This window comes from Hyla sarda, chromosome 5, assembly GCF_029499605.1.
Source record: "Hyla sarda isolate aHylSar1 chromosome 5, aHylSar1.hap1, whole genome shotgun sequence".
NCBI lineage: Eukaryota > Metazoa > Chordata > Amphibia > Anura > Hylidae > Hyla > Hyla sarda.
The window spans coordinates 30,716,573-30,731,675 of NC_079193.1; the positions used below are offsets into that span (position 1 = coordinate 30,716,573).

Below are 15,103 nucleotides of genomic sequence, written 5' to 3' on the forward strand. Positions count from 1 at the left end.
GTGTGCAAACAAAGGATGTGTAACCGATTGTGACAAAATTAAGACTCCGCAAATAAGCGCCAATAATGGAGATGGACGCTCGTCATCCACAGCCCGTTGCCCCGCGTAGAAAATGGCCCAAAAACTCTCCCTATAGGGTATATCCACATCTACTGTATATGCAAAAAGATCTGCAGCGTATACAGAAAGTGTGAACTAGAGATGAGCGAACTTACAGTAAATTCGATTCGTCACGAACTTTTCGGCTCGGCAGTTGATGACTTTTCCTGCATAAATTAGTTCAGCTTTCCGGTGCTCCGGTGGGCTGGAAAAGGTGGATACAGTCCTAGGAGACTCTTTCCTAGGACTGCATCCACCTTTTCCAGCCCACCGGAGCACCGGAAAGCTGAACTAATTTGTGCAGGAAAAGTCAGCAACCGCCAAGCCGAGAAGTTCGTGACGAATGGAATTTACAGTAAGTTCGCTCATCTCTAGTGTGAACATAGGCTTACAGTGACAATCCCCAAATTTGAAAATCCCAAAATTTATCAAAATCTGTATAGAGGAATAGTTACCGAGTTGCCCATAGCAACCAATCAGATCGCTTCTTTCATTTTTGAAAAGGCCTCTGAGAAATGAAAGCAGCGATCTGATTGGTTGCTATGGGCAACTGGGCAACTTCTCCTCTGGACAGGTTTTTATAAATCTCCCCGATAGTAAATCAGAAATGTCTTTAGCTCAGTGTTATCTAAACAGTGTTGCAAAACTACAACTCCCAGCATGCTTAGAGATGGAATGAGATGAGAAGCCATGCTGCGGACTAGGAATGACATGGGAAGCCATGCTGGGGACAAGGAATAAGATAGGGAGCCATGTTGGTGACCAGGAATAAGATGTGGGGCCAATGCTAAGGACTAGGAATTACTGGGGACCTTGGATCGACACAGGGATTTATTTAAAATGTTTCCACCTGGTGTGCAAAACTACAACTCCCAGCATGCCCGGACAGCCGTTGGCTGTCCGGGCATGCTGGGAGTTGTAGTTTTGCAACAGCTGGAGACACACTGTATGGAAAACGCTGCTTTAGCTATTGTTTTACAACAAAAAAAAAGTGCCCTTTAACCACATACAGAGGTTATCTAGTGACTGATATACTGTACGTGACGCCGGTCTCTCCCACATCTGGTGCTTTAGATAACATGAACTTTGAAACAACGCTGAGCTTCTAATATCTTACGTAGAGATGAGCGAACTTACAGTAAATTCGATTCGTCACGAACTTCTCGGCTCGGCAGTTGATGCCTTTTCCGGAAAGCTGAACTAATTTACGCAGGAAAAGGCATCAACTGCCGAGCCGAGAAGTTCGTGACGAATCGAATTTACTGTAAGTTCGCTCATCTCTAATCTTACCCAATGCCAAATTGCCAATGAAAAGGTTCTTTTGGTTAGAATTTCCACATCTAAAATCGTGGAAACTCAAAAGGATTTTAGTCATGGTTTAAAAAAATAAAAATAAAAAATAAAAAAGCATATTTTGCATATTTTTTTTAACACAGATTTTGAGACGGATCTGCAAAAAAGCCACATTAAAAAGGGAGTACTCCGCTCCTAGACATCTTATCCTCTATAAGAAGGTCTGATCTTGTGGGTCCCGCAGCTGGGACCCCCGCGATCTCTGAGCAGCACCCATCGTTCGTTGAGAACGCGGGGTGCGGGGGCGGTGACATTACAGCCACATCCCCTCAATGCAAGTCTATGGGAGGGGGCGTAGACTAGCATTGAGGGGGGTGTGGTTTAATGTCACAAGGGTGTGGCCCCTGTTGCCCGCTACAAGTATTCGAAACATAATGTTCCAAACGCTGGGGCAGCAGAGTACCCCTTTAAACTGTGTCAAATCCGCTTTAGTACACTGTATGTTCTCATTGGCAAATTTTTGCGGAATGTCTCCCTGGAAATTTCCAGCGGACACTCCACAAACAGCGGGCACTGGCAGAACATGCCGGTGCTGGGACCGCAGTCACCATAGACAGCAACGGGTTTCCAAGCGGATGCCCGGGAGGCCGGAATTGAGTTTCCACCACTGATATTCCGCCTTGTGAACGGTGCAGAAGAATTCTGTTCAAAACAATAGAACTCTGCTGCAACAGAATTTCCGAGAGGAATCTCCTGTCCGGACTCCACTCAAACATTTCGCCTTGTGACCGAGGCCTTATAGTGAATTTAGTGTAGATTTGAACATTGCCATTGCCTTCAGTGGGGTAAAAAAAAAAAAAAAAAAAAAACACCATTGAAAAGGGGTATTCCGGCCTTATAAATCTTATGGGATAAGATGTCTGATCGCAGGGGTCCCGCTGCTGGAACCCCTGTGATCTCAGTGCAGCCCCCAGCATTCTGTTCCGGGAGTTGCCTCAGAGACCGGAGTAGTGATGTCATGGCAGCCATCAAGCCACCTCCCATAGACACAAATGTAGGCGGCGTGTCGGTGATGTCACGTCTCGGAGGTAGTACCCGATGCAGAATGCCGGGGGCTGCACCGAGATCGCGGGGGTCCCAGCGGCGGGACCCCTGCGATCATACATCTTATCCTCTATCCTTTGGATAAGGGATCAGATGTATAAGGCCGGAATACCCCTTAACGACGAAGGACGTAAATGTACGTCCTGGTGACGTGGTACTTAACGCACCAGGACGTACATTTACGTCCTAAGCATAACCGCGGGCATCGGAGCGATGCCCGGATCATGCGCGGCAGGTCCCGGCTGTTGATCACTGTTAACCCCTCAGATGCCGTGATCAATACAGATCACGGCATCTGCAGCATCGCGGTCACTTAAATGGATGATCACATTGCCCGCAGCGCTGCCGCGGCGATCCGAGCATCCAGCACGGCAGACTGAGGTCCACTCACCTGCCTCAGCTGCCTTCTGCTCTGATCTGCCTTCCCGCAGACCAGAGCAGAAGATGACTGATAGCACTGAACAGGATTAGCAATCGAATGAAGTGTAAAAATAAAAGTTAAAAAAATGAAATAAAAATGTGAAAAAATTCTCCCCCAATAAAAATGTAAATTGTCCCATTTTCCCTATTTCACCCACAAAAAGTGTTAAAAAAAAAGATTTTATTTTTATATACATATTTGGTATCGCCACGTGCGTAAATATCTGAACTATTAAAATAAAATGTTGATGATACCGTACAGTGAATGGCGTGAACGTTAAAAAAAAAAAAAAAAAAAAAGTCCAAAATAGCTGCTTTTTTTATAACATGTTATTCCCAAAAAAATTCATAAAAAATTTATTAAAAGTTTTATATAAGCAAATATGGTATCAATAAAAAGTACAGATCACGGCGCAAAAAATGAGCCCTCATACCGCCGCTTATACAGAAAAATGAAAAAGTTATGGGTCTTCAAATTAGGGGGATTTTAAACGTACTAATTTGGTTAAAAAGCTTGATTTTTTTAAGTGCAACAGTAATAGAAAAGTAGGTTATCATGGATATCATTTTAATCGTATTGACCCAAAGAATAAATAAAACGTCATTTTTACCATAAATTGTACGGCGTGAAAACGAAATCTTCCAAAATTAGCAAAATTGCGGTTTTCTTTTTAATTTCCCCACACAAATAGTATTTTCTTGGTTGCGCCATACATTTTATGGTAAAGTGAGTGACAGCAGTACAACGGACAACTGGTCACGGAAAAAACAAGATCTCATACTAGTCTGTGGATGAAAATATAAAAAGAGAGTTATGATTTTTTGAAGGCGAGGAGGAAAAATCGAAAACGTAAAAATAAAATTGTCTGCGTCCTTAAGGCCCAAATGGGCTGCGTCCTTAAGGGGGGAATTTATAATGTGTGAAAATTTGTGCACAATTTCATCTGTGTTAATTCTTAAAAAAGGATGCAATGGGGGGGGGGGGGGGCGCGCGCAAGTAGAATTCATGCATCAATGAACTTCATATATCCTACACTGCCTAGGGAGTGGAGTATGCTTGCGCAACTTTACGCAGGTGATAAATGCAATGAATCTATTGGCCCACACCAAGTCACACTACTTCAAAAGGGCAAGAATGAAAAAGCGAGTGTAAACTGCGAAAAGTAAAACACAAAAAAATTTAAAAAAAAGGAAAAGAGCAAAAACACCAGAACTAAAGCGCACAGCGTTCCAAGCTGGAAATGAGATCCATAGAAATAGCTCTATAGTATAAGCCAATGTTTCCAAACTAGTGTGCCTCCAGCTGTTGCAAAACTATCACTTCCAGCATGCCCGGTCAGCTGAAGGCTCTACGGGTAAAACAAAATAGACAGTCAAAACTTAAATCTTACCACGGTTCCTGTGAATCGCCCCGGCACTTTATACCACGCTTTGCTGTTCCCATTCAGACACACACACAAGTGATCCATGAGTCCATTACAATACACAAAGCATTTCCCTAAGAGAGAACAAGCAATAAGAAACGTCGTCATTACTCCATTACTACGCACAATTCCAATACTAATTCATGAAACAATCCAAGTCTTTGTCAAATCCAGAATCCCAACATTTACCCATAAGGAAATAAATTAACCTCTGTACTGATGGCTCCCATGCCACGGCTATTGGTTTCCCCTGCCTCCCTGTAGGATACATAAGTGTAGGATACATACATAATCTCTAACTTTTTAAAGGGGTACTCTGGAAGAAAAAAAAAAAAAAAAAAAAATTAAAATCAACTGGTGTCACAAAGTTTAACAGATTTGTAAATTACCGTATTTTTCGCCGTATAAGACGCACTTTTTTCTTCCCCAAAACTGGGGGGAAAAAAGTCGGTGTGTCTTATACGGCGAATACACCCCTATCGCGGCGGTCCCTGTGGCCATCAACGGCCGGGACCCGCGGCTAATACAGGACATCACCGATCGCGGTGATGCCCTGTATTAACCCTTCAGACGCGGCGTTCAAAGCTGACCGCCGCGTCTGAAGGGAAAGCGACACTAACAGGGCTGTTCAGTCGGGCTGTTCGCGATTTCACCGTGACGGTCCCGAACAGCCCGACTGAATAGCCGGGTTAGTGCTTACAGGACACCGGGAGGGACCTTACCTGCCTCCTCAGTGTCTTCTCCGTTCAGGGATCCCCTGTATGGCCGGCGCTCTCCTTCCTCGTCATCACGTCGTCGCGTACGTGCGTAACGACGTGATGGCGGCGACGGAGAGCGAGGATACCCGGCCGGCAGCAGAGAGACGGGGACACGGCGACAGCGATGGAGCGACATCCAGGGCAGTGGTGACGGGTCCGGAGCGGTGGGGACACGCGAGTATTACCTCCTATGCAGTGGTCTTCAATCTGCAGACCTCCAGATGTTGCAAAACTACAACTCCCAGCATGCCCGGACAGCGAACGGCTGTCCGGGCATGCTGGGAGTTGTAGTTTTGCAACATCTGGAGGTCCGCAGGTTGAAGACCACTATTGGGTTCAAAATCTTTAATTCTTTAGATTTTGCACCTAAAAATAGGGTGCATCTTATACGCCGGTGCGACCTATAGGGCGAAAAATACGGTACTTACTGTTTAAAAATCTTAATCCTTCCAGTACTTATGAGCTGCTGTATGTTCCACAGGAAGTTGTGTAGTTCTTTCCAGTCTGACCACAGTAGTCTCAGCTGTAAGGAACTGTCCAGAGTAGGAGATGTTTGCTATGGGAATTTACTCCTGCTCTGGACAGTCCCCGACATGGACAGAGGTGTTCTGCACAAATCAGAAGAAATCCTAAACCGAGGATACTGTGATACACATTACTCAATGTGTCAAAACACTAAATACATAACCAAAAAATACAGCTTACCACCATCCATACTCCTGCTCATACCCAATAGAGATGAGCGAACTTACAGTAAATTCGATTCTTCACAAACTTCTCGGCTCGGCAGTTGATGGCTTTTCCTGCATAAATTAGTTCAGCCTTCAGGTGCTCCGGTGGGCTGGAAAAGGTGGATACAGTCCTAGGAGACTCTTTCCTAGGCCTGTATCCACCTTTTCCAGCCCACCGGAGCACCTGAAAGCTGAACTAATTTACGCAGGAAAAGTCATCAACTGCCGAGCCGAGAAGTTCGTGACGAATCGAATTTACTGTAAGTTCGCTCATCTCTAATACCCAACATTGGCAACTTCGAAGATCTACATTACTGTCATTCGCATCGCAAGTACAGAAACGGAGCGCGCGCTCCTGGAATTTCTTATACTCCGCTGGCCAGCATACATGCTTTCCGCCTGAGGATTCCAGGTCTGAAACGCTGGTAGTACTGGTAAGAGGCACTGTGTGCCAACCCCCACTCCACTTGGGACTTTCCTTGCATCATCCCTGTGCCGTCAGGGTAAAGTGGGCAGCCAACAGGGGGTCTACTGCACTTCAGAGCGCACCCCGCCGGCCATACACCGGGCATTACGGGCAAGAGGGACTTCGTGTTAATCCCTATCCCAATCAGGACTTCCAATTTACCATCCCTGCGCAGTCACGGTAGAGTGGGCAACTAGCAGGGGGTCTACAGCTCTACAGAGCGCATCTGTCCGTCATACACCAGCCCTGCTCAGTGTCTTCAATACGGCACGGCGCAGTGCGAGCCATCTCTACAAGAGACATAACTATTCTGCTATTCAACAGGTTCAGTGCGGAGAAGCCCCGTTCTGTGCAGAGACATATCATTAACCAACACTTACCTAGCTTGCCAATTGGGGAATTATTTATTATTTGAGCCTTTATACATGAACATTTGTTAATATTTTTTATTATATTCTACCTCATTTTATGTGATTAATTTGTGGCAAGTCTGATGCAAAGAGGAGACACCACAGTGAGCATCATTTATTGTATAATAAACTATTATTGGACATCCTCTAATCTGTCACTACATATCCTTTACCTAGTAGGACTGTTATAAATCACTATGGGGGGTAGTTATCAAAGGATTTATATGTTTTTTTTTCACGTAACTTTGGCGCAATGCTTTGGCGCGGTGTCTTTTTGCGCCAAAGTTTGGCGCATCTTCTCCACGGTCATTTTTACAACTTTCTCAAAATCACACGGTCCCGTGTGTGATTTTAACTTTAGTCAGTAATTCCTCTTTGGCGCAATTTTGGCGCAAATCGCTGCCAAGAAATTTTGCACGTGGAAAACACACGTAGCAATGTCAGAAAATGTAAAGGCGTCAAAATACATTAAAACATTTTTTTGGGGAAAGCAGCGACGCCTCCGGGGCTGCGCAATACTATCCTGCGACATAGTTGTCTCTGAGGAACCTTTACCCTCCGTTGAGCCAGCATTGGACATGGCCGCGCAGGTTCAGGAAAGGTAAGCACTAAGGATGTGGTCTCCAACCTGCGGACCTCCAGATGTTGCAAAACTACAACTCCAAGCATGCCCGGACAGCCAACGGCTGTCCGGGCATGCTGGGAATTGTAGGTTTGCAACATCTGGAGGTCCGCAGGTTGGAGACCACTGCACTAAAGTAAAAAAAAAAATAAATAAATAAAATAAAATACAAAAATAAAAAACTACCCAAGTTGAAAATAAAATCCATTTCACATGGCGGCTATAAACCCCACAAAAGAAAATAACTCACGTCGCTTGCTGATATACTGCAGGAGGGACTCCGAAATGGCTGCTCTACAGGGTAAAATACGCGTCCTCTGTGGTGGTAAGTTCTGTGTAAAAGGCGCTGTGAACAGCTGATTTCAACATTTGCGCCAAAATTACTAACAACTTGCACCAAATGATAAATTTGGGGCATGTCCACGAAAACCAAAGTGAAAAAAAAAAAAAGGGTAAAAAGAAACTGTCAACAGGTAAAATTGATAAATACCCCCCTATAACCATCTGGCACCAGTTGAGTTGATTTTTTTCCCCTCCAGAGTACCCCTTTTAAAACCTTAGTTCGAGCTTGTACTTTCTCCTTAAAGGGGTACTCCGCCCCTACACATCTTATCCCCTATCCAAAGGATAGAGGATATGATGTCAGATCGCCGTGGTCCCGCTGCTGGGGAGCCCTGGGATCCCCGCTGCGGCACCCAGCTCTCATTACAGCACAGAGCGAGTTCGCTCTGTGCGTAACGACGGGTGATACGGGGGACGGAGCAGCGTGACGTCATGGTTCCGCCCCTCATGACATCACAGCCCGTCCCCTTAATGCAAGTCTATGGGAGGGGGCGTGATGACGGCCACGCCCCCTCCCATAGACTTGTATTGAAAGGGGCGGACCGTGACGTCACGAGGGGCGGAGCCGTGACATGACGATGCTCCGGCCCCTGTACTGCCCATCATTACGCGCAGAGCGAACTCGCTCTGTGCTGTAATGAGAGCGGGGTGCCGCAGCGGGGATCCCAGGGCTCCCCAGCAGCGGGACCCCGGCGATCTGACATCTTATCCTCTATCCTTTGGATAGGGGATAAGATGTCTAGGGGCGGAGTACCCCTTTAAGGGGACATACCTTATCCACTGCAGATTCATCCCTGCACACCTGCTACAGATGCAGTGTTCAACTATTCATTCATGTTTATTTAAAGGGAACAAATCATCAGATTTTACCCTATATAAACACTTGGCAAAGTGTTATATAGGGTAAAATCTTTATCCTCACCATCCTCGGGCTCCTGCCTGCGGGGATGGTGAAGATATAAACTTTAAAACTGCTCCCTGCCGGCCCGTCAGTTGTCCCCTGGGCGGGGAGCTCCTCTCACCTAGTCCTGTGTGTTCGGCCGGCAGCGACGCCCCCTTGGCTTGATTGACGGGCCGAGTCATTGCTCTGCTCAGTGAGCAGAGAGATGACGCGACCCGTCAATCACGCGGAGTGGGCATCGCTGCCGGACGAAGAGACAGGACTAGGTGAGAGGAGCTCCCCGCCAAGGGGACAACTGACGGGCCGGCAGGGAGCAGTTTTAAAGTTTATATCTTCACCATCCCCACAGGCAGGAGCGTTCCAGGGGTTGGTGAGGATAAAGATTTTACCCTATATAACACTTTGCCAAACGTTATATACGGTAAAATCGGATGATTGGTTCCCTTTAAGGACATTTACAAATCCGCAGTCGACACAGTATGTGCGAATGTGTCCTAAGGGTACAATTACACCTACCGCCTCTGCAGCAGATTTCATGCTGTTAAATCAATAGAAATAAATGGTGGATCACAGCAGCAAATCCACAACGGATGTGGTATGTGTGAATGTACCCTGATTGCGGTTTCATATGCGCTTAGCTAAGAACCGTACCCCTTATTTCCGCTGTGGCTCCCTTTATAGAATTTCTACGAATAGTCTACTTTTAGTGTAGCAGCGCTCGTGTTCACTTAAAAAGGGGGTTAAAGGGGAACTCCATTGCTTGACATCTTATCCCCTACCCAAAACATAGGGGATAAGATGTCTGATCGTGGGGGTCCTGCTGCTGGGATCCCCCCCCCCTGCGATCTCTGTGCAGACACCCAGAGTTCTGAACATTATGGGCTTGACGTCACACCACGCCTCCTCGTGCCGTCACGTCATGCACCCTCCATTCATGTCTACAGGAGGGGGCATGGTGGCTACCACGTCCCCTCCCATAGACATGAACGAAGGGGACGTGGCGTGATGTCACGACCACGGCTGTCAAAACCCAGCGTTTTGAACATAATGTTCAGAACTCTGGGTGTCTGCATGGAGATTGCAGGGGGGGGGGGCCCAGCGGCCGGACCTCCGCGATCAGACATCTTATCCCCTATCCTTTGGGCGATCCATGTCTACGGAACATCCGAAGATAACTGAGGACTGTATATGGCAATGCTCGGGAGTCCCATAGACCCGAAATGGAGGGGGGGGGGGGGCGGGGGGGGGGTTGGGGGAACTGAGCATGAGTGCTGCCGCTTCATTCTCTCAGGGGACAAGGAACCCCCTTTCTGAGACTGGGGGGGGGGGGGGGAGGAGACCACTCCTAGGGTAAGTGATAACCCATCTAAATAGGAATAATCTGCAATGTGAGACAAGAATGATGCTGTGGGCAAGCAGCTGAAAACCTGCAGCCATTTCACCACACGTGACCCTTCCCGATCCGTATGGGCCAACATGGAAGAATTACCTTTAGTGAAAGGTTTGCTTTGAGCTTGAAGTCGAATCTTGACGACATCCAAAGGTGTAACTAGGAGAGGAAAAAAAAATAAATAATCACATACAGTTAGTGATATATTACTAGAATAGCCTCATGACCGTGGTCTCCAAACTATGGACCTCCAGCTGTTGCAAAACTACAACTCCCAGCGTGCCCGGACAGCCAACGGCTGTCCGGGCACGCTGGGAGTTGTAGTTTTGCATGAGCTGGAAGTCCACAGTTTGGAGTTCTCTGCTTCTTACATAGTGTACTGAGTACAGACGGTAAAAAACAAAAAAAAACACAAGATTTAATTTGTAAATAATGCCGTATACTTAGATACAGCACAAAGAGATCAGACTAGAGACTTACCAAAGAATGATGTCAGCAGAGCGCCTGCAGAGGACGCTATGATCTGCTGGGTAGGGGTGATGTTGGTGTAGGCAAGCGATTGATCGTTCTGTTCCTTCATTTTTCTATTAAAAAAAATAAATAAAGGGGGGGGGGGGGGGGAAGGAAACGGATTTAATTATAGACCAAACATACAACTTTAAAACAGTAGCATGCAAGGCTTTAAATAGACACTGTAATTTAAACAAACTTTGCATAGATTAGTAATACGAGCAATTATAAGAAACGTTGTAATACTTTGTAATCCTGTGTCTAGAAGGCAAGCAATACAAGTCTATGTAGGGGGAGGGGGGAGCTCTGCCCATCAACTCCGGGAGAACTGCAAATTATAGGTGAAGCCTGCAGTGCAGAAGTCTGACAAAATTCCATATACAAGTGCTGAAAAGTCACCTAAAATGACAGGTATACACTTTAACTTATATTACAGGGGTTGCCTCATGACATAAGTATCATACATACGAAGTGGGGAATGCCTCTCTTTGATCAAGAGCTGCTACCGCTCTGGGGGTCTAAAAAGATCAAGGTTTAACATTAATTTGAATGGCTGCTTGTATTATTACATTCCTCCTCCATATGAGACTTGTTTTATGCGGTTTCAATTCCAGTTCCCTTCGGAGCATAAAGCCCCTCCGGGACAAAGCCCTAAACTAGCGTTACCCCTTTAAAATATCACTTTATTTTCATCATTTAAAAAAATCCCGTCAAAAGTGCTCAAAATAAGACAAAATTTGGTGTATTAAAAAACACAATCCGCATTTGGATACCGGTCCTATAGACCTTTTTATTTTTTGGAGGTATTTTAAAGGAGTAATCCTGAGCGCTGGTACTTAAAAAAAAAAAAGTTTACCTCATCTGATAGTTCTTTCAAAGACCTTTCCAACAATACCTCATTTGTCAAATTTGGCCCAGCCATTCTCTTGTAATTGCCACCTGTAGCAGTAAGCAGCCATGTCATAAAGACTACATTTCCCATGACTCCCTGCGCCAGCTTCCTGTTAGCTGCTGCTCTCTCCCCCTCCTCTCCCCCCCCCCCCCCCAGGAAATTATAATAAATTATAATAAAGTTCCTTCCCTCCTTCCATGTGCCCACTAGCGCAGTGTTTCCCAACTAGGGTGCCTCCAGCTGTTGCAAAACTACAACTCCCAGCATGCCCGGACAGCCTTCGGCTGTCCGGACATGCTGGGAGTTGTAGTTTTGCAACAGCTGGAGGCACCCTAGTTGGGAAACACTGCACTAGCAGTGTCACAAGAATGCCTCCCATCACTACCATCACCGCTAGCGGGGTTGCGCGCGGCTAACGTAGTACTGCGCAGGCGCAGCACTACGCAAGTAGCGTAGGGCTAACGTAGGCAGCGATAGGAGCCTAGCATTAGCCCTACGCCATTTGCGTAGTACTGCGCATGCGCAGAAAAAATTAACTTTGGGGGAGTAGCCGACTCCGGGCTGGGAGGCCGGCACAGCCCGAAGTGACTCATGGGAGCGATGAGTCACCGGGCTAAGATGGCGGCGGTGCAGAAGAAACAGCGGTCGAGCGTCATAGATTGAAGAAAAAGGAGCCAGCTTCCGTTAGAAGGAGAAATGCGGGAGAAGACCAGGAAAAGAGCGATATGGATAAGGTAAGTAATTTACAATGTTATATAACTTTGCTTTAGGGTTAGTTTACCATTAAAAAAAAAAAAAAACTAACATCGGAGTACTCCTTTAATAGTTCATAATTATCACTTCTTTTATTTATTAGGGTTATAATTCATTCCCTTTCAATAGAACCGATCTAAACCTCCTATTGTCCTTTCCGGATTGCTAGATTAAAATACTCCTATCCTTAGCATCCCCCGACGTTTCGCCGATAGGAACCGGCTTCATCAAGGTGCAGGATACTTTGACTTATATTAGAGGGGTTGCCTCATGATAAAGTATCATACATACGAAGTGGGGAATGCCTCTCTCTGATCAAGAGCCGCTACCCCTCTGGGGGTCTAAAAAGGTCAAGGTTTTACATTAATATGAATGGCTGCTTGTAATGTTCTATTGGTCCTCCTCCATATGAGACTTGTTTTATGCGGGACCAATTGTACTTTGTAATGACATTACTCCTTTTACCACAAAATTTATAGTGAAGCCAAAAATATAATTATTTGTAGCTCATAATGAAAAAATAAATAAATTTAAAAATTAAAAAAAAAGAACAATTTTCGGATTTCGTTTCTACAAATCAAAATGAGCAATTCTGGAGTTCGGTAATTTAATTACAGTTATATTGTTCACCACACGAGATCATTAACACAATATCGGGAATAAAAATAATAAACTTTGACTTACCTCCCACCACTCCCCGATGCCGCTGGAATCTGTCTCCTGTTTATGGGCCCCAGTCTTTTTCCGGCTCTTGGTGCCCAACATGTCAAACTGCCCTTAGATATTCGCAGCGATGTCCCGCTTCGGCCAGTGATAGGCAGCATGGTGTAATGTGCTTGGGCATCAGAAAGAAGACCAGGGCCGGGGCCCAATAAATCATGCTACGGCGCAACCTATCATCGTCCGAGGCGGGAAATCACTGCAGCAGGTGTGAGGTGCAGAACTGCGCCCCGTGCATTTTTACGGCGCCCCTTCCCTCAGCTGTCCGGATATTTCCGAACATACAGCAAGGGGAGGGAGAAGGCGGAGATGGGCAGGACGCAATTCTGTACCTCTCCTCACCCCTCCCCTAAGAGGAGGACGTAGATTCTCACGGCCCCGCTCCTGGACATAGAGTGGGGCTATAAAAATCGGTACCTGTGGTTGTGTCACAGACATTGTTGAAATCTATGTCCGGGGGGCTGTGCACCTCCCTCGGCAGGAGAGGGATTCTCACAGCCCCGCTCCCACAGCCCCCCGGACGTAGATCTTCACAGTTGTCAAACTCTATATCCAGGAGCGGGGCAGTGAAAATCTACGTCCTCCTCCTGAGAGAACTGCGTCCCGACCATCTCTGCCTTCAACTCCCCTCGCTGTATGTTCGGAAATCTCCGGACAGCTGAGGGGAGGGGCCAACGCAGAAATGCATGGGACGCAGTTTTGCACCTCACACCGGCAATCAAAAACGTACTGACGTTAAATACAACATATCCCCTATCCAAAAGGGGATAAGTTATAGGTCACGGGGAATCCAACCTTGGGACCCCCCACGATCTCATGCATGGTGCTCTGGCAGTCCGCAGGAAGGGGACTATGGGATACATGGGAACTGATAGAGCGGGTGTTTCGGCCACCGCTTCATGTGGGGGTGGGCACCACCCCAACATGAAGCGGTGGCCGAAACACCCGCTCCATGTATCCCATAGAGATACATGGAAAGGGAGTGTCGGCCGTGACTTCCCGCCGGGGCGCTGTGCTGGTGATCACGGAGGTCACAGCGGTCAGACACCCCCGCAACATATAACTTATCCCCTATCGTTTGGATAGGGAATAAATTGTATAGTTAAGTACTCCTTTAAAGGGGTTTTTCAAGAAATAAAAGTTATCCCCCTATTCTTAACATAGAGGATAACTGGCAGATCATGGGGGGGGGTTCAACTGTAGGGACCTCTTGCGATCTCCAGAACAGGGAACTGAGTCTCCGCTGAGATCACACATGCACACTGCATTTCCATTCATTCACTATGGTAGCTAGAGATGAGCGAACTTACAGTAAATTTGATTCGTCACGAACTTCTCGGCTCGGCAGTCGATGACTTTTCCTGCATAAATTAGTTCAGCTTTCAGGTGCTCCCGTGGGCTGGAAAAGGAGGATACAGTCCTAGGAGACTCTTTCCTAGGACTGTATCCACCTTTTCCAGCCCACCGGAGCACCGGAAAGCTGAACTAATTTATGCAGGAAAAGTCAGCAACCGCCGAGCCGAGAAGTTCGTGACGAATCGAATTTACTGTAAGTTCGCTCATCTCTAATGGTAGCCACTGAAAATGCTGTCCTAGGCTTTGTTCATCAGTTCCCATAGAAATTGAACGGGCCGTCATCCAAACAGACAAGGTTTAAGCCAACCCCAAAACTCTCCCAGTTAATAGCTGACATGTATAATGATGCCCCATATTAACTTGTTACCCCGTAGAATTGCTCAATAATCTTTTTGGCAAGAATCAGCCAGGGGGAAAGTTCATGTAAGAGAATGTAATCTTTATAGTCCGGGCCTGGGCACAAAATCAAACATCACAGGCTCCTCCAAGGTTATGCACATAAATATAATACCAAAAAAAAAAAAAAGTCTGCGAGATTAAAAACGTGTACGGCTGGGTTCACACCACGTTTTTCAAGTATAGTTCCCGTATACTTTTTCATTATTGAAAACGTATGGAACCGTATTGAAAACATATACATAGACAAATAATTAAAAACGTATCCACCCAGATGCATCCAGTTGCGACAGTTTGCTTGCAATATGTTTTTTTTCCCCATACTCAAAATCGTGGTTGACCACGGTTTTGTCTCCGGTTTAAAAACCGTACTGCGACCGCATACTTTTATATTTTTTTATTTATTTATTTTTTTTAACATGGACGTCAATGGGAAACGCACAAGTATACGGTTTTTACTTTGCACATGCGCATTTTCATCCTAAAGTTAAAATGTAAAAAAATTTTTTTTTTTTT

At 46.1% G+C, this 15,103-nt stretch overlaps 1 protein-coding gene across 1 annotated transcript in view; it reads right to left on the reverse strand.

Annotated features, from left to right (window-relative positions):
- SLC25A40 (solute carrier family 25 member 40) overlaps nucleotides 1-15,103 on the reverse strand; it is a 28,545-nt gene that overhangs the window by 12,027 nt on the left and 1,415 nt on the right. The window contains exons 2-4 of the mRNA XM_056519132.1: nucleotides 10,441-10,544; nucleotides 10,060-10,119; nucleotides 4,308-4,414 (exon numbers count right to left, since the gene is read on the reverse strand). Coding sequence (XP_056375107.1) covers nucleotides 4,308-4,414; nucleotides 10,060-10,119; nucleotides 10,441-10,540 — 267 coding nt within the window. The 5' untranslated portion in view covers nucleotides 10,541-10,544. The remainder of the gene's footprint in view (nucleotides 1-4,307; nucleotides 4,415-10,059; nucleotides 10,120-10,440; nucleotides 10,545-15,103) is intronic.